Here is a 25,019-nt window from a genome sequence, read left to right as displayed (position 1 = left end):
CATGCATATGAGGTGACTGAAAACACCATGGCTGGAGTCAGGCACACCTTAGTCCTTTAAGTGGCATCTTTGCTTTTTAACCTTTTAAAGAGGTCTTTTGCAGCAGATTTGCCCAATGCAATGTGTCGTTTCATTTCTTGACTGCAGCTTCCATAATGATAATTGTAAAGTATAATTTAAAATACCTTTCAAGTATGGAGAACAGATCTGCCACTGCTGCCTCTAAAAAACCAGGCACCTCCTTTTCCACATCCTCAAGAGGTCTACTTTGTGTAGCACTTGCTTCCTCAGGTTGCTCAGTAAAAATTAAGCCAATTTGAAGACATTATTTCATAGCTTTATTTACATTAACATTTTTCTATGATTTCCATTTCCTCTTCATTGTTGTAGATTCATAGGCAACTCTTATGAGTTTCTTCAGTGCATCCTTCATGTCTTTATTCCTCAAGGTGTAGATGAGGGGGTTGAGACTTGGAGTGATGGCGGTGTAAAACAGCGTGAGGAACTTGCCCTGGTCTTTGGAGGTACTGTTACCTGGCTGCAGGTACGAGTAGATGAGGGTTCCATAGAAGATTGACACCACAGTAAGATGAGATCCACAGGTATTAATTGCTTTTCGTTGGCCTGCTTTGGACTTCATTCTAAGCACAGCTCGGGCAATGTAACCATAGGATATAAGAATAAGGAAGAGGGGTGTAAGGACAAAGACAATACCTAAAGCAAAAACAGACATTTCAACTGCTTTTGTGTCCACGCATGCTATCTTGATCATAGCTGGCATTTCACACGCGAAATGATTTAAAATGTTGTTTCCACATCTAGGTAAATTCAGGGTAAGTGTACATAATACTAGAGAACAGGCCAAACTAATACTCCATACCATGATAATCATCTTGAGGCATAGATGTGGGTTCATGATTACCAAATAATGCAAGGGTTTACAAACAGCTGTAAAACGATCATAGGACATAACAGCCAGGAGAAGGCACTCAGTGGAGCCCAACCACATATAAACATAGAGTTGAATGACACAGCCCACAAAGGTGATGGTCTTATTAAGTCCCCACAAGCTAACCAGGAACTGAGGTACAATGGTGGTGAAACACAGGTCTAGAAAAGATAAATTCCTGAGGAAAAAATACATTGGTGTGTGCAGACGGGAATCCAGGAGAGATGCAAGAATGATGGCTGTGTTACCCACCAAGGTAATTAAGTAGAAGATGGTGACAACTCCTGACAGGATCATCTCCAGTTTGGGATTATCAGAGAAACCAAGCAGAATAAAACCATGTAGAGAACTATCATTGTTTTGGCCCATAGTCCTTCAATGCCTAAATCCTAAATTGAGAAGAAAAAGATGGAGGAGGAGGAGGCAGAAGGAGAGGGGGAGGAAGAGGAGAAGAAGGAAAAGGAAGAGGAATAGGAGAAGGGAAGAAGAAGAAAAAATTACTTGTCAAAACAGACTAGGTGATTTAATGACATACAAAAATAAACAAATGGAGGGAGTTTATGTTAATAATGGAAAAAATAAATGGATAGAAAATATTCCAGCCAGATAATCTGGTATTTGTTGTAGTTTCTTTCATGGTGATGAGGTCATAACTACATTTTTTGTCTAAGTGACCTTGGAGTATTCACTTGTAAGTAAATGTCAGAGTTTTCAAGAGATATAGTTCTATACTTGTGTGGCCCTATGATTCTCATTAAAGCTAGTCACTTCGTTAGAGAGTTCACCTATAAATCTGTCTACTGGCTAATGTCAGAACGAAGTAAGAGTATTTCTCTTTTTCCATATGTTAGTGAATAGCACTTTTGATCTCCCAGCCTGTTATATAAAAGGTCTGGCATTTTTCCTTGGCACCTTCATCTCCCTCATCCTTAGTACCTAACTGATCACCAAACTCGTAAATTTGAACGCAAAAATATATGTTAACTATCTTCTAACTTTTTTAAATTTCCACCAGCTAATGCAAACCACTATCATCTCTCTTCCACATTCTGCTAATTCTACCTTTACATTCAGGTTTATCCCTTTATATTGTTATTAGATTTAAGAAAAGCATGTCATCTGTGTACTTAAAAGCTGACAAAGGCCTTCCATCACACTTAAGGAATATTCAAACTCTTTAAGATGGTCAAGATGAATCTTCATGATTTGGTTCCTGCCTGGCCTCATTCTTGTCTCACAGATCACTTTACCCGTATTCACTTACTAGCATTTTCTGAGTTTTTTGACAGGTCAGGCTCAATCCCACCTAAAGTGTTACAGAACCGTTCCCCTTCTTCTCTGGGTAACTTATACTCGTTCTTTAGGCTACTACTTGAATATTTCTTGTTTGAAGAGGAATCCCCTGAATGCACAATCTCTTTTACTTTGTCCATTATATCATGCAGAAGGAACTCTTACAGACAGCCAGTGTAACATGGAGCTTAAGAGTATAGTCAGAAAGCCTGTGTTCACAACTCATCTCTGCTTGGTATTTAGCTATGTAATTCCAGGCAAGTTACATAACTCTTCCTGGATCAGTATTCTCTTTAAAATTGGACAATAAGAATATGTAGGGTTGGATTGTATGGGAAGTCCTAGCTAGAGCAATATGATAAGAAAGAGAAATAAATGGCATCGAAATTGGTAAGGAAGCAGTAAAACTATACCTATTCAAAAGTGATATGATCCTATTAATACAAAATCCCTGAGAATCCCCAAGAAAGTGACTGGAATTAATAGAAGGATTCAGCAAAGTGGCAGAGTATAAGACCAACATACAAAAATCAATTGTATTCTTCCACACTAATGAAGAAAACTCTGAAAAGGGAATCAGAAAAACAATACCATTTACAGCAGCCCAAAAGATAAAATACTTAGGAACACATCTACTTCGGGATGTAAAAGACTTATACAAAGAACACTACAAAATGCTACTGCAAAAAACCAAGAAAGACCTTCCTAAATGGAAAAATATCCCTTGCTTGTGAATAGGAAGTCTTAACATTGTGAAAATGTTAATGCTAACCAAAATAATCTATAGACACAATGCAACCCTGATCCAAATTCCAACAATATTCTTTAAGATGGAAAAACTAATAACCAAATTTATATGGAAAGCAGAGAACCCTTGGATAAGTAAAATGTTACAAAAAGAACAAAGTGTGAGGCCTCATACAACGCAGTCTCAGAACCTAATATTAACAGCTATGGTAGTCAATAACAACCTGGTCCTGGTACAATGACACATAGACCAAATGAACAGAATTGAGAACCCAGAAATAAATCCATCTACCTATGGGTTTTTTTTTTTTTTTTTTGTACCTAATCTTTGACAAAAATTCGATGGCCATTAAATGGAGAAAAGATAGTCTCTTCAATAACTGCTAGTGTGAAAACTGGATATCCATTTGCAGAAAAATGAAACAGGACTCATACCTCACCCTATGCACAAAAACTAAGTCAAAATGGAAACTATAAAGTTCATGAAAGAAAACATAGAGGCAACACTAGGAGCCCTAATTTATGGCATAAATAGAATACCAGGCATAGTTAAAAATGCACAGACTCTAGAATATAAACTAAATAACTAGGATCTCCTAAAAATTAAATACTTATGCTCATCAAAAGACCTTTCTAAGAGAATTAGAGAACCCACGAACTGTGGAATAAATCTCTGTCCATGTCATATCTGATGAAGGTTTAATCTCTAAGATATACAGAAAATGTCAACAACTCAACAATGAAAAGACAAGCAACCCAATCAAAAAATGAGCTAATGACATGAAAGGACACTTTACCAAATAGAACATTCAGCCACCTAACAAATACATGAAAAGATGCTTGCGATCATCAGCCATTAGAGAAATGCAAATCAAAACCATGATGAGATACCATCTTACCTCTACAAGAATGAAACTGATCAAAAATTCAGAAAACAATAAATGCTGGTGAGATTGTGGGGAGATTAGAAGTCTCATACACTGCTGGTGCGAATGTAAAATGGAACAACCACAACTGAAAATAATACCATGCTTCTTTAAAAAGCTAGAAATAGAAATACCATATGATCCAGCAATCCCTCTCCTAGGAATATATCCTAGAGAAATAAGAGCCGTCACACAAATAGACATATGCACACCCATGTTCATTGCAGCATTATTCACAATAACAAAAAAATGAAAACAACATATGTACCTATCAACAGGAGAATGGATAAACAAGTTATGGTACATACACACAATGGAATAGTACACAATGATCAAGAACAATGATGAATCCACGAAACATCTTGCAGCATGGGTGAATCTGGAGGGCATTATGCTCTGTGAAGTAAGCCAATCACAAAAAGACAAATATTGTATGAGACCACTATAATAAAAACTCAGGAAATGGTTTACACACAGAAAGAAACAGTCTTTGATAGTCACGAAGGAATGGAGGGGTGGGGAGGAGAAATCACTAACTAATTAGTAAACAAGCGTTAACTTTGGTGAAGAGGAAGGCAATACACAATAAGGGGAAATCAGTAGAACTTGACCAAGGGAAAGGAACAGACTTAGGGAAACACAAGGGAAAAAAAAAAGGCAATCACGGTTCAAACTGGGGCCATAATCTAATAGCACACACATTCACCAGACGAACTGAATATATTGGTCAATGCAGTCATTTCAAGATAGACATTGGTTGATTTCCTCAGAATTTGTTTTTCAAGAATAATGATTTGAGCCTGGTTTCTACCATTGACCCAGGTGGACCGAAAGGAAAAAATATGTCTTTGAAATGCCTCAGAAGCGGTCACACACCATTAAACCCCACTGCCATTAGAGGTCTATAATATCTGAGCAGGTGGATGAATAAATAGTATTTATTTTGATACACATGTTGGTGTGTGTAATTGTGCCTAGCTCCTAAATAAACATGAAAATTATATTAAATTTAATAAATTTTATTAAAATTTAAATTAAAACTTTAAGTTTAAAATATGTAAAATTTAAATTCAGTTACAATAATAAGAAAGTGAAAATAAAAATTATTGTAAAATTAAAGTCCATCCCATGCTGTTAATTATTTTCATAGTTGATTATTTTCATTATCCCTACAGCCCCCAAAGATTAAGTCAGAGGGGCTACAAATCCTCCTACTGACATTGGGAGCCTGCAAATAATTTCCCATGCACATGAGGTTTGGAAACAGATCCAAAATACCTGGGTCCTTTCCAGCTCCACAGTCTTCATAAATATGTTTCAATTCTTCTTTTCAATTTAATCTACAGTTTTCCTCCTTTATTTCTGCTGAATCAAAATGTTTCAAATCATAAATAAGGACGTAGCTTTATGTCTTGCCTTTATAGTAAAGAATAACTTTCATCTTTCCTTCATAATATAGATAGAAAGATTGTTCTGCAGATTTACAACATATATCTAATCTTAGATTTCTGACAGAAAACCAGAAGAATCGGCCTATACAGGTCTAAGTTGTCTTTCTTCTGCCTCTGACAAATTGTTTTACCAACTCAGCCACACCATTTGCTAAGAAATAGTAAAGATCTACATTACCGTGCTCCAGAGCAAGTCACCCTGAGCTTCCACTTCTCGACCTGTGTTGAGCCCTCTGTGAAGAAAAAGGATCCTGGTTCAGCATTTGCTCCCCAGGCTGCAGCTCTCTCCTGTGTTCCCTGCGGTGCCACAGGGAATTCTGCTGTTTACCTGACCTGTGTTAAGGTACAGATTCTTGACAGGACTCCTCCCTCTTGAGCATGTGATTTCAGATAAGGGGGTGAAACACGCCACAAAGTCTCACTATTTTAAACGAACTTGCAAATACTAGTCCTTAACACTGGAGAAACATTACACAAAGTGATCAGATGATTCCAAGCCTCTTATGGGTGGACTACAACCATCAACAGTTCTGTTACCCAATTAGTTAAATGCTTGCACCACCCAGGGACTCCAACTCAGAATAAAAATTGAATAAAATTTCCCAAAATAGCCTGAAAATTCAGATCATCAAGATAAATTATCTAAACCACCCAGGACTACATCCAATTGACTTCATTAAAGTGCTATAGAAAAAGCCAGTTGATGAAGCAGCTGGGGATTAGTCCACATCCTGATATTTTTCACAAGGACAAATTAAGTAAATGCAAAACTTATTTAATATAAAGGAAAACTATAAGGCAAGGAAATGAGAAAATATATTTTTTAAAAATTTATCTAGTTGGCTAATTGTATTGCAAATGGCAAAATTTGCTCTAAAATAATGTGCAATTCTAACACTTGAATTTTAACATATAGTGAGTATAAAATAATCATACCATTAATAGTAAAAAAAAAATTAATAGTACACACATTGATTTTGGAAATAAATGTGCTTTGAGCAGATATGTAAACAAGGTACCTCTAATATTTGTCTCTGACCTCCAAGCTCTGACACTCAAGGTCTTTCTTGTCTGTGGAAGAGAGGATATTCAACCTCCAAAGCTCTAAACAGTAAGGTGAAGATCACAAGAAATTTATATTTTTATTCAATGCTAACATGCCTTTGTCTTGATGACCACCGTTGGTGATTCAAAGACTTCAGTGCCTCTGACAATTAGTTTGCTGGTGACTGAGAGGTCACTATTTAAACCCTAGAGCTTGGACCAGGTATATGCTCTGAAGATTTTTATGAGTTAGTTTATAATCATTAATTTATTACAGGTTCCCTGAGTTAAAATTATATTCCACCAGTAATTATTCTAATACATAAGCACAAATTGACTGCCTCATGATACATGTTTAAATGTGGATGATTTCTCATCACCAAACAATGAAATCATTTTAATTATTTTCTTTATGACAGTAATCATTGTATTCTACATTTGAGAGACAGTATGGCATGATGATTAGATGGATAAATTCTAGAATCAGAGTTCCTGGGCTCAAATTCTGGTGGTTCCATTTACCAGCTATATGAATTGAACAAGTTCCTTAGACCCCTTACAGAATACCAACAGAATCATCACATACAGGTCTGAGTTTTTGTTCTTCTTCTTCCGACAAGGTGCCTTGGATTCTCATACATAACAGCAGAATTGTGATGGTGACTACTGTAGGATTAGTGTGAGGATTAAATGAGTTTTACTTCTGTGAAATATTACAACACTGGCCATCACACAGTAGACATCCAAATGGGCATTAGCTATCACTATTTCGATCAATTCAGGGGACTCTATGCTGCAAAATTATTCATTTTTATCAACTTGAGGAGAGCTCACACCGGTACCTGGCAAAACATATGAGAAAAATTTTCCTCCTTTGGAACACTTCTGTTATGAATATATGTATGTATGTGTATGAATGGGTACTTGTGTATATATACTGTGAATACCTATATACATATAAGGAGCCCTGGTGGAGTAGTGGTTAAGCACTTGGCTGCTAATCAAAAGATCAGTGGTTGGAACCCACTAACCTCTCTGGCAGGAGAAAGGTGACAGTCTGCTTCCATAAGGATTGCAGCCTAGGAACAATGGGGCAGTTCTACCCTACTCTATAGGGTCACTATGAGTTGGAATCAGCTTGACAGCAGTGGGTTACATATACATACATATATATGCATATCTATATATTATATAAATGTTATTAATAATGCTGCTAATAAGCAACAAAAAAACAATCATTTGTACATTTATTGTCTTTCAAAATTGTAAACATCTGCATACTTGAAACTACTCACTTTGACTAAAGTCTGACTTTCATTCACGTATTTTTTTCTCTTCGCATTGCAGTCAAGCTTTCTATACCTATCCTTTTATTTAAAATAGTTTACTGAAAGTAATTGTGTATTTCCTACTACAATTGAATTTCACAGTTTACATCTACCATGAGTAAATCTTCATTTTCCCTTTGAAAAACCAAAATGTATACAAGTTTTCATGTTACATGTCTACCTTAATTATATTCCTGTACAATGACTTCCCTAGCCCCTTGCTCCTTAATCCATGTACATTCCATGGGTTTACTACCCTGAGAAAATTACAAAGACATTATCTATATTCTTTAATTTTTGAAAAAATTTCTCATTGCTTATCCAGGAATGGGTATACCCAGATTGTGAAGCAAGTGTTTTGGCCTCAGAAGCATAATACATGTTATCTTTCTGAACTCCTTTGGCTGAATCAAGATGTGTTTTTTTCTTCCCCCTTTTTTATTTTTTACCCTTTTTTTTTTTTTTCTTGCTTGCTTTAGCCCTTTATTTATGGAAGTCATTAAAAATGCCTCCCCAATTGGCTGCATGTCAGAATAAATACTAATTACAAACTGTCTAATTTCACTCACTTTTGGATGTCTAATAAAAATATGAATCTATACATGGTCACAACAAAAATCTTGATTCCCATTACACCAAATCTCCTTCATCAAACTAAATAGTGTCAACATCTGCCTGTTACTGTCCAGAAACCTAGTAGTCATCCTTAATTACCTCCCTACCCTGACCTCAAAAATTTGAACTATCCAAGCTGTACTTCTTCCTTCCATTTCTACTGTTACTGGTATAGACTAAAGCCACTATCTTTGTTCTCCTGGATCAACCAATGGCATCCTGCCTTGTTTCCCTCTTCTAACTTGCTCTTCTTTCAATCCATTGTACATATGGCACCCAAAACTATTCTAAAAAACTAAAAACAAGCAAATAAAATATTTTTATGTACTTTGAAATCTCTGAATACTTCCCAGGCACTTAAAATAAAATTCAGACTCCTTACCATGACCTACCTGATGGACTGTGATCTGGTCTCTGTTTTTTCCTCCTGCCTCATCTCCCATTCTCTTCATCCCTTTGTTATTACAGGCTCACAGTCATTCTGTTTATATTTTGAACTTGCTGAGCTACTTCTCACTAAGGGGCCTTTGCACTGGTTTTATGTACCTGGAATATTTAGTCTGCAACGTTGTTTTACACACTGCACTTCTTGTCACTCTGTATATCAGATATAATCTATTCAGTGAGATCTCTCTTGACTATCTAATCTCAGTCAAGACCCCACCATGTCATTCTCTTATTTTTCACAACACTCATCGCTCTAAATTTTGCTTAAATAGTATCTATCTTCCCACAATTAAGACATTAGCTCCAAAAGAATACAGGTCTTATCTCCCTTGCTTACCACTATAACTGAATGAATCAATTCAACAACCACTGAGTACCTATCATTTGATCACCAGTAGAGATATAGTAAAGAATAAAATAGACAAAACAGAAAAATCCCTGCCCTCATGGAGTTTACTTCTATTTGGGGAAGATAGGCAATGAAGAAATAAAGAAAGTATACACTGGGTCTGATTGTGGTGGGAGCTAAGGAAGCAAAGGAGGGGAGAAAAGGGGGCATGCTGAGGATAGGAGAGTTTGGTGGATGCATTGTTCCTGGTCAGGGAAGGCTTCTCTGAGATCTTAAACTTTTGAGGCTAGACCCAAAAGAAGTTTTTTAAAACTCATCAATAAAGATTATTCTAAAGAGCCCAATCATTCCCCATGGAATCTTAAGGATTGTGGGGAATGTGCCTGTATCAGCTGAATCAACTTGAACAGCAACTGAACTGGACTGGACCTGGAACTGGCTTCTATCAGTTATCAAGGCTCTCACTAAGGTAACTAGATAAATTTAGATACTGGTAATATGATTGGGATGTCTTTCTTCATAATCATAAAGAAAACAATTTGGGGAATTATTTCACAATCAGGCAACCAACCATGATGGTCAAAAACTAATTTAATCTATAGGTTCATTGTATAGTACTCTTTGCCAACCCACAGGAATGACGATGTAATCATAAATCCACTGAGATAGCATATTGTAATATTTTTAGTGAAAGTATTTCAAGGGTTTTTCCCCATGATTTATTCTTTTCTTATATAATATCCCACTAAATAAGCTTGTCTTCATTTTTTTTTTTTTTCAGGAAGAGTATTCCATAAGAATATTTTCCTGTATGCATTTAGGGGTACTGTCTCCCAATTTTTCCAAATAACAATCGGTCAAGATATGTTAGCCTTGTGATAACACTTTACTCAGGTTTCCCTGATGCTGGTATAATGGCTTCCAGTGGATCTTCTTGAGGGCCTGGAAGAGGGTCTAAACATAGAGTAGGGATCAATCAATGTTTGTTGAGATAAAGCAGTGAGAAGCATATTAAATGTATCATTGAATAAATGTATCTAGGATGGTATATGCTTAAAATATAATAATATTAACTCATTACAGGTGATGATGAAGATGAATATTTAATGATATTGAACGTTAAATGCCCTATATAAAGAATATGCTCCAGGCACAAAGATCCGGAAAACATTCACTACATTTTGGCAGAGTTTATCTCTTGGTGACCTGATTTCTGAGATTCCTTTCACAATATTCTTTGTGAATTTTTAGAACCATTTGTCTTTTTGTAAAATATGCACCTATGTTATCTACGAAAACAATAGATGTTTTTCATTTTTTCGTTTTCCAAGGAAAATAGCTTTGAGCTTCAAATGATTACGTAAATCATACATTTTCATGGAAAAACTTCAAATAATTCAGATAAGTCTACAGAAGACACTAAAATTTTCCTGAAGGACCATAGCTCATATTATAAAATTTGCTACTTTTACATCCCTGTAGACATGCACAGATGTAATTTTACGTCAATAGTTCATAATATACATCCCAGTTTAATTTCAATATTTTTATTTCTGCCTTTTTTCCCCTTAAGTTTCCCCTTATCAACTCTTCACCCTTTCACTCAGATAAGCAGTTTTATCAGGTTGGTATGTATCTTCCCACAAATTTCACCATGCACACAAAAAAATCATTACTACATATAAAATATATGAAAATTTTTACTTTGATTTTTTGAAAGGATCAAATTATATGCACATTGGAGAATCTTGATTTTCACACTTAACATTTATGATGTTTCTACAATACCTGGGAAACCAATTAAAGTATGTGTAAAGTTGGATCCATATATATAAAAAACAAAAACAACCTAAGTCTGTTACAGACAGCTGACTTGTTACCAAAATAGAAAGTCATGGCTCCTGAACAAACCCCTGAAGATTTAAACCAGTTCACAAGCATAACCAAAAAAAAAAAACCCAAACCTGTTGCTGTGGTGTCGATTCCAACTCATAGCAACACTATAGGAGAGAAAAGAGCTCCCCATAGGATTTCTAAGGAGCAGTAGGTGGATTTGAACTGCATCGAACCATTTAAATGAAAGAAAAGGCTGCTCCCATTGAGAGGACCCTGTTATGCTGTCCAGAATTTGTACTCTAACTCAAAGTCCCAGCCTCTCCCAAGGGAACCTGAGGCTGTTTATGATACTGATCTACACTGGGTGGTTGAAACGTCCAAAACATTGAGAAGATTCTAGATACTGACTTTGAACTGGCACCACTTTCAAAGAACATATCTTTATCCATTACTCATTGTAGGAACTAATGGAGGATATGTGATAAACGCAGGTTAAATTTTATTGAGACATGTTACATACTTTAAAGTGCACAATTTCTTAAAGTACAAGCCGATGAGTTTCTACATGAGCATGCTGTTGTTGTTGTTAGGTGCTGTTGAGTCAGTTCTGACTCATAGCAACCCTGTGCACGACAGGTCCTGCACCATCCTCACAGGCGTTGCCATGTTTGAGCCCGTTTCTGTAGCCACTGTGTCAATGCACCTCATTGAGGCTTTTCCTCTTTTTCACTGACCCTCTGCTTGCACATGTAATTATCACCCAGATCAAGATATGAACTTTTCCAGCATCCTAGAAGATTCTCTTATGCCCCCTCCTAGCCAGCACACACTCCCAAGATAACAACTATGCTGATATCTACTTCAAGGATAAAAACTTCTCCGACTTCTACCGAGTAGATTATTCTCCCAGTTTTGAACTTCAAATAAATGAAATCAAATGGTATACAGTCTTTTGTAGCTAACCTTTATCTCTCAACACTGTCTTTGAGATTCATCCATGTTGTTGTGTAAATCAGTGGTTCAATTCTCACTGCTGTTTAGAATTCCATTTTATAAATATGCTGCAATTTATTTTTCTGTCCTACTTTTTAAGGACATTTGAGGTGTTTCTAGTTGTTATGGATTACATTGCATCCCCACAAAAAAGTGTGTTGAAATCCTAACCCCTCGAACCAGTAATATGACACTGCCTGTAAATAGAGGTTTTCTTTTGTTACGTTAATAAGGTCCTCCTAGAGGTGGGTGGATCCTAAATCTAATCACCTCTGAGTTACAATTAAAGACAAATAGATATCGGGACACAAACGGTGAAGATGACAGATGAAGACAAATGCACATGGCAGATGCATCTACAAGCCCAGAAACTCCAAGGATTGCTAGCAGCTGAAACAGACAAAGAAGGACCTCCTCCTAGGGCCATGCCCGAATTCAGACTTCTCGCCTCCCAAAGTGTGAGCAAATAAACTTCTGTTCTTTAAGGCCACCGATTTGTAGTAGTAGCTTTTGTGACAGCAGCAATAGGTAATTAAGTCACCAGCTTTATGCTATTATGAATAGAGCTGCTGTGAACATACTTGTGCAGGTCTTGTAAATATAAGCACTTAATCTTTGTGTTCTGGGCCCCAAATATTCTCAAGTGAGGGATTGACACACAGTTATCAATATTTACTTATCTATACCAGAAGAGGAATACCAAACCACAAAAGAAAATTGTGACTCATTCCTGTGTCATAAGTTTGAAATTGTGTACCAGTCCTCAAGTGGACTGAACTATATGACTGGTATTTCAGGGGCAGAGTAAAGAGCAGACACACAATCCCTGTCCCTTGCAGGCAGCTCCCAGTGTTACTGAGGAATAAAGACAAACACACGGGAAACCATCTGGAAGTGACATAAATTACCAAGCTTCATGATGACCAGAGTTGAAAGTGGAGGTTTGGTTGGGAGAGATGCACTGAGATCCCTCTGATGCTCTTCCCTTGGATCACGACCATTACTTTGCCCTGCACCTATTTTATAGATCTAGAACATTATAGGGGAGGGGTGAATTTCTGCCTTCAGGGCTCTTGAATACCATGACTAATATTGCTTTCTTTTCTCCTTCCCCCGTTCTTGTTGTTGCTGTTAGGTGCCATCGAGTCGGTTCGGACTCATAGTGACCCTATACACAACAGAACGAAACCCTGCCCAGTCCTGCGCCATCCTTACAATCGTTGTTATGCTTAAGCTCATTGTTGCAGCCACTGTATCAATACACCTCATTGAGGATCTTCCTTTTTTCTGCTGACCCTGTACTCTGCCAAGCGTGATGTCCTTCTCCAGGGACTAATCCCTCCTGACAACATGTCCAAAGTATGTAAGATGGAGCCTCGCCATCCTTGATTCTAAGGAGCATTCTGGTTGTACTTCTTCCAAGACAGATTTGTTTGTTCTTTTGGCAGTCCATGGTATATTCAATATTCTTCGCCAACACCACAATTCAAAGGGGTCAATTCTTCTTCGGTCTTCCTTATTCATTGTCCAGCTTTCACATGCATATGATGTGATTGAAAATACCATGGCTTGGGTCAGGAGCACCTTAGTCTTCAGGGTGACATCTTTGCTCTTCAACACTTTGAAGAGGTCCTTTGCAGCAGATTTGCCCAATGCAATGCATCTTTTGATTTCTTGACTGCTGCTTCCATGGCTGTTGATTGTGGATCCAAGCAACATGAAATCCTTGACAACTTCAATCTTTTCTCCTTTTATCACAATGTTGCTCATTGGTCCAGTCGTGAGGATTTTTGTTTTCTTTATGTTGAGTTGCAATCCATACTGAAGGCTGTGGTCTTTGATCTTCATTAATAAGTGCTTCAAGTCCTCTTCACTTTCAGCAAGCAAGGTTGTGTCATCTGCATAATGCAAGTTGTTAATGAGTCTTCCTCCAATCATAATGCCCCGTTCTTCTTCATATAGTCCACCTTCTCATATTATTTGTTTAGCATACAGGTTAAATAAGTATGGTGAAAGAATATAACCCTGACGCACACCTTTCCTACTTTAAACCAAACCAGTATCCCCTTGTTCTGTCTGAACAACCGCCTCTTGATCTATGTAAAGGTTCCTCATGAGCACAATTAAGTGTTCTGGAATTCCCATTCTTCGCAGTGTAATCCAGTTTGTTATGATCCACACAGTCGAATGCCTTTGCATAGTTAATAAAACACAGGTAAACATCCTTCTGGTATTCTCTGCTTTCAGCCAGGATCCATCTGACATCAGCAATGATATCCCTGGTTCCACGTCCTCATCTGAATCCAGCCTGAATTTCTGGCAGTTCCCTGTCAATATACTACTGCAGCCGTGTTTGAATGATCTTCAGCAAACTTTTGCTTGCGTGCAATATTAATGATATTGTTCTATAATTTCCACATTCAGTTGGATCACCTTTCTTGGGAATAGGCATAAATATGGATCTCTTCTGGTCAGTTGGCCAGGAAGCTGTCTTTCATATTTCTTGGCATAGACGAGTGAGCACCTCCAGCGCTGTATGGGTTTGTTGAAACATCTCAACTGATATTCCTTCAATTCCTGGAGCCTTGTTTTTCACCAATGCCTTCAGAGCAGCTTGGACTTCTTCCTTCAGTACCATCGGTTCCTGATAATATGCCACCTCTTGAAATGGTTGAATATCGACTAATTCTTTTTGGTATAATGACTCTGTGTATTCCTTCCATCTTCTTTTGATGCTTCCTGCTTCGTTTAATATTTTCCCCATGGAATCCTTCAGTATTGCAACTCGAGCCTTCAATTTTTTCTTCAGTTCTTTCAGCTTGAGAAACGCCAAGTGTGTTCTTCCCTTTTGGTTTTCCGTCTCCAGCTCTTTGCACATGTCATTATAATACTCTACTCTGTCTTCCCTAGAAGCCCTTTGAAATCTTCTCTTCAGGTCTTTTACTTCATCAGTTCTTTATTGTGCTTTAGCTTCTCGATGCTCAAGAGCAAGTTTCAGAGTCTCCTCTGACATCCATCTTGGTCTTTTCTTTCTTTCCTGTCTTTTCAGTGACCTCTTGCTTTCTTCATGGCTGATGTCCTTGATGTCATTCCACAACTCTTCTGGTCTTCAGCCACTAGTGTTTAATGCGTCAAATCTATTCTTGAGATGGTCTCTAAATTCAGGTGGGATATACTCAAGGTCATATTTTGGCTCTCGTGGACTTGCTCTGATTTTCTTTAGTTTCAGCTTGTACTTGCATGTGAGCAATTGATGGTCTTTTCCACAGTCGGCCCTTTGCCTCATTCTGACTGTTGATATTGAGCTTTTCCATCGTCTCTTTCCACAGATGTAGTCAATTTGATTTCTGTGTGTTCCATTTGGCGAGGTCCATGTGTATAGTCACCATTTATGTTGGTGAAAGAAGGTATCTGCAATGAAGAAGTCGTTGGTCTGACAAAATTCTATCATTTGATCTCCGGCATTGTTTCTATCACCAAGGCCATATTTTCCAACTACTGGTCCTTCTTCTTTGTTTCCAACTTTTGCATTCCAATTGCCAGTAATTACCAATGCATCTTGATTGCATGTTCGATCAATTTCAGACTGTAGCAGCTGATAAAAATCTTCTATTTCTTCATCTTTGGCCCTAGTGGTTGGTGTGTAAATTTGAATAAAAGTCATATTAACTGGTCTTCCTTGTAGGTGTATGGATATTATCCTATCACTGACAGTGTTGTACTTCAGGATAGATATTGAAATGTTTTTTTTGACGATGAATGCAACACCATTCCTCTTCGAGTTGTCATTACCAGCATGGTAGACTATGTGATTGTCCAATTCAAAACGGCCAATACCAGTCCATTTTAGCTCACTAATGCCTAGGATATCGATGTTTATGCGTTCCATTTCATTTTTGATGATTCCCAATTTTCCTAGATTCATACTTCTTACATTCCAGGTTCTGATTATTAATGGATGTTTGCAGCTGTTTCTTCTCATTTTGAGTCGTCCCACATCAGCGAATGAAGGTCTCGAAAGCTTTACTCCATCCACATCATTAAAGTCAACTCTACTTTGAGGAGGCAGCTTTTTCCCAGTCATTTTTGAGTGCCTTCCAACCTGGGAGGCTCATCCTCCAACACTATGTCAGACAATGTTCCTCTGCTATTCATAAGGTTTTCACTGGATAATACTTTTCAGAAGTAGACTGCCAGGTCCTTCTTCCTAGTCTTAGTCTGGAAGCTCAGCTGAAACCTGTCCTCCGTGGGTGACTTGCTGGTATCTGAATACTGGTGGCATAGCTTCCAGCATTACAGCAACACACAAGCCCCCACAGTACGACAAACTGTCAGACACGTAGGGGATGTGTATATATATATATATATATATATATATAGCACTGGGTTTTTTGGATATATACATGTGTATATATATATGATTTGCATCTCTCTCATGGAAACCCTGCTGGTGTAGTGCTAAGAGCTAAGGCTATTAACCAAAAGATCAGCAGTTCAAATTCACCAGGCTCTACCTGAAAACTCTGTGGGGCAGATCTACTCTGTCCTATAGGGTCACTATGAATCAGAATCGATTCAACAGTGATGGATTTTTAATGGCTAATGATCATGCACATCTTTTCTTGTGTTTGTTGGTCACTTTAATGTCCTCTTTGGTCAAGTGTCTGTTTATGTCCTTGCCCATTTTTCATTTGGGTTGTTTGTCTTGTCGTTGTTGAGTCTTTGAAATTTTCTATATATTTTAGAGATTAAACCCTTATCAGACATGTCATTCCTGAATATTTTCCCAGTCTGTAGGTTGTCTTTTTACTCTTTTGATAACATCTTTTGATGTGCCTCCCCCAAAAACAACAAACCCATTGCCATCAAGTTGATTCTTATTCATAGAGACCCTATAGGACAGAGTAGAAATGCCCCCTAGGGTTTACAAGGAACAGCTAGTGGATTTGAACTGCTGATCTTTTGGTTAGCAGCCCAGCTCTTAACCATCATGCCAGCAGGAGTCCTTTGATGTGCGTGAATATTTAATTTTTATGAAGTCCTAGTTATTTAATTTGACTCCCGCTGTTCATGCTTTAATAAAACCAAAAACCAAACCCATTGCTGCCAAGTCAATCCTGACTGATAGCTACCCTATAGGACAGAGTAGAACTGCCACATAGGGTTTCCAAGGAGCGCCTGGTAGATTTGAACTGCCCATCTTTTGGTTAGCAGCTGTAGCTCTTAATCACTACACCACCAGGGTTTCCTATGTTTTAATAAAAAAAAAAAGTTTTAATAGTTGTGTTTAATAATTTTTTTTTTTAACTTAATTCCCGTAGTATTGTCCCTATGTTTTCTTCCAGGAAATTTTAAGTTTCACCTTTAACATTTAGGTCTTTGATGCATTCTGCGTTTTTTTTGGTCAGATTATTTTAAGTATTTTATTTTTAATAAAATTCTCTTTAGTTGCATTGTGTAACTATTGTCCCTTCTTTTTCAATGTTTACCTTAATTCATTTTCTTCTCTTATTGAATTAACCAGAACTTCAAAAACCCATGTTCAACCATATTGGTTTATGAACTCCTGACTTTTTTTCTTTTTTAAATACCATTATGTCAGCATTTGCTGCTTTTTTTAAAGTCATTGCTGTACTTAAACGTATCTCCCTTTTAATGTTACTGACTTAACATTTTTATTAAGAATGTTGAGTTTTATAAATTGATTTTTCAACAAAACTGAGCTTTTGACACTCATTTTTTCTTTTAAAAACTAGTATTAAACTTTTTATATTCTAAATATAATAAGCACAATAAAATGAACACTCACCTACTCAAGAAATAAAGCATAATACTATCAACACAATACAAGTCCCAGGTTTACCCCTCCAAGACTACATTACCTCCTCCCTGAGGTGAGTGCTATCATAAGTTGTGTTTTATCTTTATTTCTTTATATCTTACTGCACATAAATGTATCTCTACACAATGTAAGGTTACTGTAACGTGGAATGGACTTGATGGCAATGGGTTTTCTTGGACACAACATAAAATGTTTTGCAAGTATTTAAACCTGAAGGAAATGACATTATGCTATATGTGTTCTTCTGCAACTTATCTTTCCAAGCCCCTATTAAGAAAATTAATTCTGCATTCAAGGTTATTGTGACCATTATTTCTGGAACATACAAAGGTAAAATGTTCCTTTGAAGCTCTCTATCTTACAAAAAGCTCTCACCAAATTCTTCACCTGTTTATCATTCTGAGGGGGTGAAATAATCACGGCGATTGTATTGAAAATGCCAGAGGACTGAAGGTAATAACAATATTGGGGGCAATGCCCCAGTGCTGCATCATAGCTCTGAGGGATGTCTACAAGAGGAAGAGTTCATGGAGTAAGACTGTCTGACTTACTTTAGCTCTCAGCAATGAACAATTACTTAATTGTCTCTTTCTCCTCACAAAGACCTAGACATTATTTCACTATCAGAGCTAAAGTGAAACGCTGACACTTTTAAATAGCTGAATTGAGCATGGGAATAAAATATATGTAATAAGTTCTACTCTTCCAAGCCACAGAATCCCTAGGGGAGAAAATGAGCTCACCACCAATAGTAGTTCTACCAAGCCAGCTCTGTAATTGGATTCCAAGGGTCCTCCTTCCTATTTTGAAAGAATTAGAGACTTTGAAAATCTCTCTAATTACTTTTCTAGCTTTATGCAACAAACAATGAGCTTTTTATCCAGATCTGAAAAGGTTGTCCACACTCATTCAGGGAGATTGCATGAATAAATCTGAAGAAGTCTTCAATTTCTCAGAAAAGAGTGTTGAACAAACCAAAGGAGCACCATCAATAAATCAAACCATAGTGCTTCCATCATTCTTCGCTCTCCCCCTCCAGAACATAACATTGGATATGTAAATAGGCAATGATTAAGGGGATTGAGGGCAAGCTTTTTCTTTTTAATTTAGAAGAGAGGAAAACGGTTAGAAATATGCAAGTGAACTAAATCCCAGAATGCTGTTTTTATTGATTTTGGTTCATTAATTCCTCACTCATATAAGGAATTGCCAGAATATTTAAACCTCCATGCATTTTTATATCTATTATGTCTTATAAACTTAAGTCAGTGTGTTTCTAAGATGATAAGCACAATAAAATATTGATTTATCAATAAGCCAGTATCTTGTGGAGAAAAAGTTTGAGCACTGCCACATTTCTAGGCTCCAGTGGAGCTCATGCAGCCAAGTAACCTAATGGAAACTATCCTGGAGTTTATCGGAATTGTTATTAGAAACCAACTCCACCAAAAGTTTTTTTGTTTGGTTTTTAAAAGCATTTCAGTTATTTTTGTCTAAACATTATTCTAATAGGAATAGCACTATTTGTGGCCTACTAAATTTCTGAAGGAGTCCCTGGGATGCTACAAATGGTTAACACACTTGGCTGTTAACTGAGAGGTCAGTAGTGTGAGTCCGCCCAGGTGAATGTAGAGAGAGAGGCCTGGTGATTTACTTCAGAAAATCAGTTATTCAAAACTGTACAAATGCCAGGATGATATCAATCTAATGCATGAAATTAACATTAATACATTAAAGGGGAAATCTTAAATCACTTTTAAAAACTTCAAAAAGAACATTTAAGGCAAAATCTTTTGATGAACTAAAAACTGAGTACTTTAGTCATCTAGTGCCACTATAACAGAAATACCACAAGTGGATTGCTTTAACAAAGAGAAAATTATTTCCTCACAATAAAGTAGGCTAAAAGTCCGAGTTCAAGGCGTCAGCTCCAGGGGAAGACTTCTCTCTCTCTCAGCTCTGGAGGAAGGTCCTTTTCCTCAATCTTCCCATGGCTGAGGAGCTTCTCAGGCACAGGTCCAAAGGATGCACCTGCTCCTGGTGCTGCTTTCTTGGTGGTATGAGGTCCCCAGCTCTCTGCTTCCCTTTTATCTTTTGAGAGATAAAAACTGGTGCAGGCCACACCCCAGGGAAACTCCCTTTATACTGGATCAGGGAGGTGACCTGAGTAAGGGTAGTGTTATAATCCCACCCTAATCCTCTTAACATAACATTACAATCACAAAATGGAGGGCAACCACACAATACTGGGAATCATGGCCTAACCAGCTTGACACATATTTCTGGGGAGACACAATTCAATCCATGACACTGAGTTTACATAAAATAATTAAAAATACTTACCTGAAACCTACAGTAGATACCTAAATTGGTGAGATTTTAAAATATCTTATTTTTAAGTTAGAAACAAAATCAAGGATGTTCTCTTTCTTCCTAATTGTCAACATCGCCCACCAGGAAGTGACAGAGGCCAAACAGGGAAGAAGGGTGAGGGGTGGAAAAATGTGTTTCACTGGTTACCAGCTGCTCTGTTTCTTGCTTGGAACTCCTTGAAGCTGTCTTCCTGTACTCCCTGTCTACCATTCTCGGTGGCTGAGGAGTCCAAGATGGTGAATCTGTGCTGCGTTAGCTGATAGGGAACCTCCACTCCATATTTCTCCTTGTTCTCTGTTCTCTGTCAGTTTGTTATGCAGTTTGATGCTTGGTTGAATTCTTTATCTCTTCATTTGATGCTTAAGGTTCCAAGATTGACATTCGCTTCTGTTTTACTTAGTTTTTCAGGTGTTTGCTGTGAAGGGACAGCATGGTGCTCCTTTCTACACTGCCAGGTTGGCTCCACCACCCTGATTTGTCTTTTTTGAATCTCAAACTAAGTATATATTGTGTAGGGTCATTTTAATATCCATTTTAAATTTAAGAAAAAAAGGCTTAGAAATGTTAAGTGACTTTTTTTTCTCAAGGTAAATTTTGGATTCAGATTTTGATCTTCTGATTCCTAGTTTAACATTAGTTTCATACTTTCTTCCCCTTTAATCACTTCATATGTCTTCAGGAATATTTCCCTTTGTTGGTAGACCATTTACATTAACATTAGATGAGCTAAATTCTGTTGTAAGTTCTTATGAATGTTGGTATAACGAATTCTCAAGAATGTTGCTGTGAGATCCTAGACAGAAAAGTGACTTCTCCTTGAGGAGAAAATTAGATTTAATTTTCATTGTTATTACTTACTATCACCACTTTCCTTTCTAAGTCACACTGGGGAAGGTAGGTCAAACCATTTTTTAGGAAGTTTCTGTGGGAATGGATGGATGGGGACAATAAGGTCTGAACACTGCAGTCTGATCAGGTTCTCTTGGATCTGGCAGCAACCAAAAAAGCTGCCCTTCTTGATAATCTTCATAACACCCATTCAGTATAGATTAGCTTTTAGAATATCATTATATTTAAAGGATTATTGTAATTTAATATAGCAGTATATGTACATTTATTTAAGGGAAATACAAGAGAGATAAATATTTGAAATATTTTTGTAACTTGCAGTCCAAAGAAGAAACACAGACCAAAAAGAAAATAAAACCAGACATACAAAGGGAAAAAATATATGTTACTATAAAATGTAATGTTCTCCTAAGAGTCCATTACTATTATATTTTTTATTTACTTAGATTTTTGAACTTAGTAAATGACCTAATATATCTCCTAACATTACTATAAATTGTACTAAGAGAAAGAACAAATTTTCCAAATCCAAGTGTATTGGGTGGAATAGCTTGACTGTATACATCAGGAACACAGAACTTACATACTCTCTGTGGTTTTTTGTGTGTGTATGTGGGCTGACAAACTCTTTCTAAAAGGAACTCTAAAAGTTGAAGGCAAGGACATCAATGATATCCTGTCGTTGTTGTTGTGTTCCATTTGATATTAAACATATTTTATGTGTATTATTGCTGTATTGTTCTGATTGGGAAAATACATAATTATCCAATAAATCATCTAGTGGCTTCTCCCCCTTCTCATGCCAAGAATTATGAAGTGATTAGAGAAAATGGAGCTCCTGGGTGTTGGAAATAGGTCTGTGGGGACAGTTTATTCTGAAACACATTAGGTTACGGTAGTCAATTTGACAGCAACTGGTTTTGGTTGGAGTTTTTTAGAGGAGAAAATATTAGGTTACTTTTAGATTTCAGTATTGGATCCTCCTAAATCTCTCTAGATTGGTTTCAATTATTAAATAATGTGATCTTTTAAAGAAAGATATCAGATCATAAAAATATTAAAGTTTAATTCATAAGTCATCACATCTTCCCATAAAAAGTTAAATATCATGATAAGTGGAAATAAAAGATTTACATAATATATGAAATACTACTACACACAAATATTACCACAACTCACAAAATTCACATAAATTCCATGATGCAACAGATCCATGTCAAAAGCTTGTTTATCTCAAATTGGTTATATTCTCTTTCCATTCAAATTCAGATTGTCATGGGATACATATTTCATGAATGAAGAATTAATGAATAAGATTGTGTCATCACCTCTAAATCCCTTGAATTTGTAACATCTCTCCAGTGTATCATGTTAAAGAAGTAATCTCCTTAAATAACAAAGACCTTTAACTCAAAATTCTGATATCCAGTTCCACTGAACAAAAAGTGAACTGTTTCATGTGGTGCTTATGACAATCACTATCTTTATAAATTGCATTGTCCTACATCAAATACACAAAAAATGTCTGGATGGTTTTACAAAATATTAAATACAAAAAATCATTCTCTGTATATCACTATGTAATATAAAAATCATAATGTATATGCAACCATTCATTAATGTCTGTATTATTGAAGATCCAAGCATGAACAGTGAAAATACAAAACTAGATGACCAAAGCAGTTTCCATACAGCTGGAGAATTCATTCAGGGTATTCAAGTTTATATTTACTTCTTCTTTGTATTATATTTCACTCAAAAATAAAAATTCTTAGTGGCCTGTTCTCTCTGAAGATATGCCAATAATTACAGTTTAAAAGAGCTAAGTAGAATAATTATAATATTGCTCTTAACTACAAAAGTTTTTCAGACAGGGTTTGTTATATTAACTGATCTCTATGATCTAGGGATTACTTGCCTCAGCAAAAACTAAAGATACTTAGAAAATGTATTTGACTGCCTTACTTACTCTAAAATTTTTCTATGATTTCCATTTCCTCTTCGTTTTTGTAGATTCATAGGCAACTCTCACCAACTTCTTTAATGCATCCTTCATCTCCTTATTCCTCAAGGTGTAGATGAGGGGGTTGAGACTTGGAATGATGATGGTGTAAAACAGGGTGAAGAACTTGCCCTGGTTTTTGGAGGCCCGGTTACCTGGCTGTAGGTACATGTAGATGACAGTTCCATAGAAGATGGACACCACAGTGAGATGAGATCCACAGGTATTAATTGCTTTTCCTTGGCCTACTTTTGACTTCATTCTCAGCACAGTTCTGGCAATGTAACCATAGGATATAAGAATAAGGAGGAGGGGTGTAAGGACAACAACAATTCCTAAAGCAAAAACAGACATTTCAACAGTTGTGGTGTCTGTACAAGCTATTTTGATCAAGGCTGGCAACTCACACAAGAAATGATCCAGAAGGTTGTTTCCACACCTAGCCAAATTCATTGTGAGTATACATGGTACTGCAGAACAGGCCAAACTAATACCCCAAACCATGATCATCATCTTGAGACAAAGATGTGGCTTCATGATTACCAAATAATGCAAGGGCTTACAAATAGCTGTAAAACGATCATAGGACATGACAGCCAGGAGAAGGCACTCAGTGGAGCCCAAACACATATTAACATACAGTTGAATGACACAACCCACATAGCTGATGGTCTTATCAGGGCCCCACAAGTTAACCAGCATCTGAGTTATGATGCTGGCAGTAAAACACAGATCTAGGAAAGATAAATTCCTGAGGAAAAAATACATTGGTGTGCGCAGATGGGAATCCAGGACAGATGCAACAATGATGGCTGCGTTACTTACCAAGGTAATTAAGTAGAAGATAGTGACAACTCCTGACAGGACCATCTCCAGTCTGGGATGATCAGAGAAGCCAAGCAGAATAAAACCATGTAGAGAAGTATAATTGTTTTTGTCCATGGTCCTTCAATGCTTAAATCCAAAAAGAGGAGAAGAAGAAATTTTTCAACACAGACTAATAGTTTAATGAAATACAGAACTAAACAAAGGGAGGATTTATACCAATAATTTAAAAAATCAATGACTAGAAAATATTGCATTCAAGAAACCTGGTATTTGTTGCAGATTCTTTTATGTTGAAGAGTTCATTATTACATATTTTATCTACGTGACCGTCAGGAGTTCACTCTTAAACTCACTGTTTGAATATTTTCACACAAGAATTTGAGAGTCTTCAATACACATAGTTCTAAAATAACGTGACTCTTATTTTCTGCAAAACTAGTAAGTTTAATAGAATGAACAATTCTTTTACTTCATCAGAGAATGCACATATAAAATCTAACTATTTGACTAGTGTCAGAATAAGGAAAAGAGCATTCCTCTCCCTCCATATCTTAGTGCAGAACATCTTTGATCTCCAAGGTTGTTTGTAAGAAATCTGGCATTTCTCCTTGGCACTTTCATCTACCTCATTCCTAATAACTAATTTATCACCAAAACTGGTAAATTTGAATGCAGTACCTCATTCCTAATAACTAATTTATCACCAAAACTGGTAAATTTGAATGCAGAAATATACATTAATGATCCTCTCACTTTTTTAATTTTCCACCACCACTACTGTAATCTGAACTACTATCATCTCTCTAGATTCTGGTAATAATCTTCTATCCTTACATTCAGTCTTATGCCTTATTACAATATTTAATAAGAACACATCATCCATGGGCTTAAAACTGGCCAATGACTTTCCACTATATTTAAGAAATGTTCAAATTCTTGTGGTTGGTTGAGATGAACCTGCCTTGCCTTATTCTCATCTCACAAATCCACGCTAGCTCTCTCTGTTTTTTTTGTTAAACAGGTCAAACTCATTCCCATCTAAGGCCCCTGAAATCATTCCACTGATTCTATGGGGAACTCCTACTCATTCTTTCAGCCAGCATCTAAAAGTTTTTTTCTTAAAGAGGAATCCCCTGAGACCATCATG

General features: G+C 36.7%; 2 protein-coding genes across 2 annotated transcripts; both read right to left on the bottom strand.

Annotated features, from left to right (window-relative positions):
* Positions 1 to 358: 358 nt before the first annotated feature.
* Positions 359 to 1,318, bottom strand: LOC126077703 (olfactory receptor 2W1-like). The gene has a single exon (XM_049887264.1). The coding sequence runs from the start codon at positions 1,316 to 1,318 to the stop codon at positions 359 to 361; it is 960 nt and encodes a 319-aa protein (XP_049743221.1).
* Positions 1,319 to 23,023: 21,705 nt separating this feature from the next.
* On the bottom strand, positions 23,024 to 23,986 carry LOC126077691 (olfactory receptor 2W1-like). Its single transcript, XM_049887207.1, has one exon. The coding sequence runs from the start codon at positions 23,984 to 23,986 to the stop codon at positions 23,024 to 23,026; it is 963 nt and encodes a 320-aa protein (XP_049743164.1).
* Between the last annotated feature and the right edge of the window lie 1,033 nt (positions 23,987 to 25,019).

The sequence above is a fragment of the Elephas maximus genome, chromosome 1 (genome assembly GCF_024166365.1).
Source record: "Elephas maximus indicus isolate mEleMax1 chromosome 1, mEleMax1 primary haplotype, whole genome shotgun sequence".
In the NCBI taxonomy this organism is placed as follows: domain Eukaryota; kingdom Metazoa; phylum Chordata; class Mammalia; order Proboscidea; family Elephantidae; genus Elephas; species Elephas maximus.
Note: the sequence above shows the minus strand (reverse complement) of the source record. Positions and strands in the feature narration are given on the sequence as shown.

Coding starts and splice junctions, on each gene's coding strand:
- LOC126077703 (XM_049887264.1), bottom strand. CDS start 1,318: ATGGGCCAAAACAATGATAGTTCTCTACATGGTTTTATTCTGCTTGGT.
- LOC126077691 (XM_049887207.1), bottom strand. CDS start 23,986: ATGGACAAAAACAATTATACTTCTCTACATGGTTTTATTCTGCTTGGC.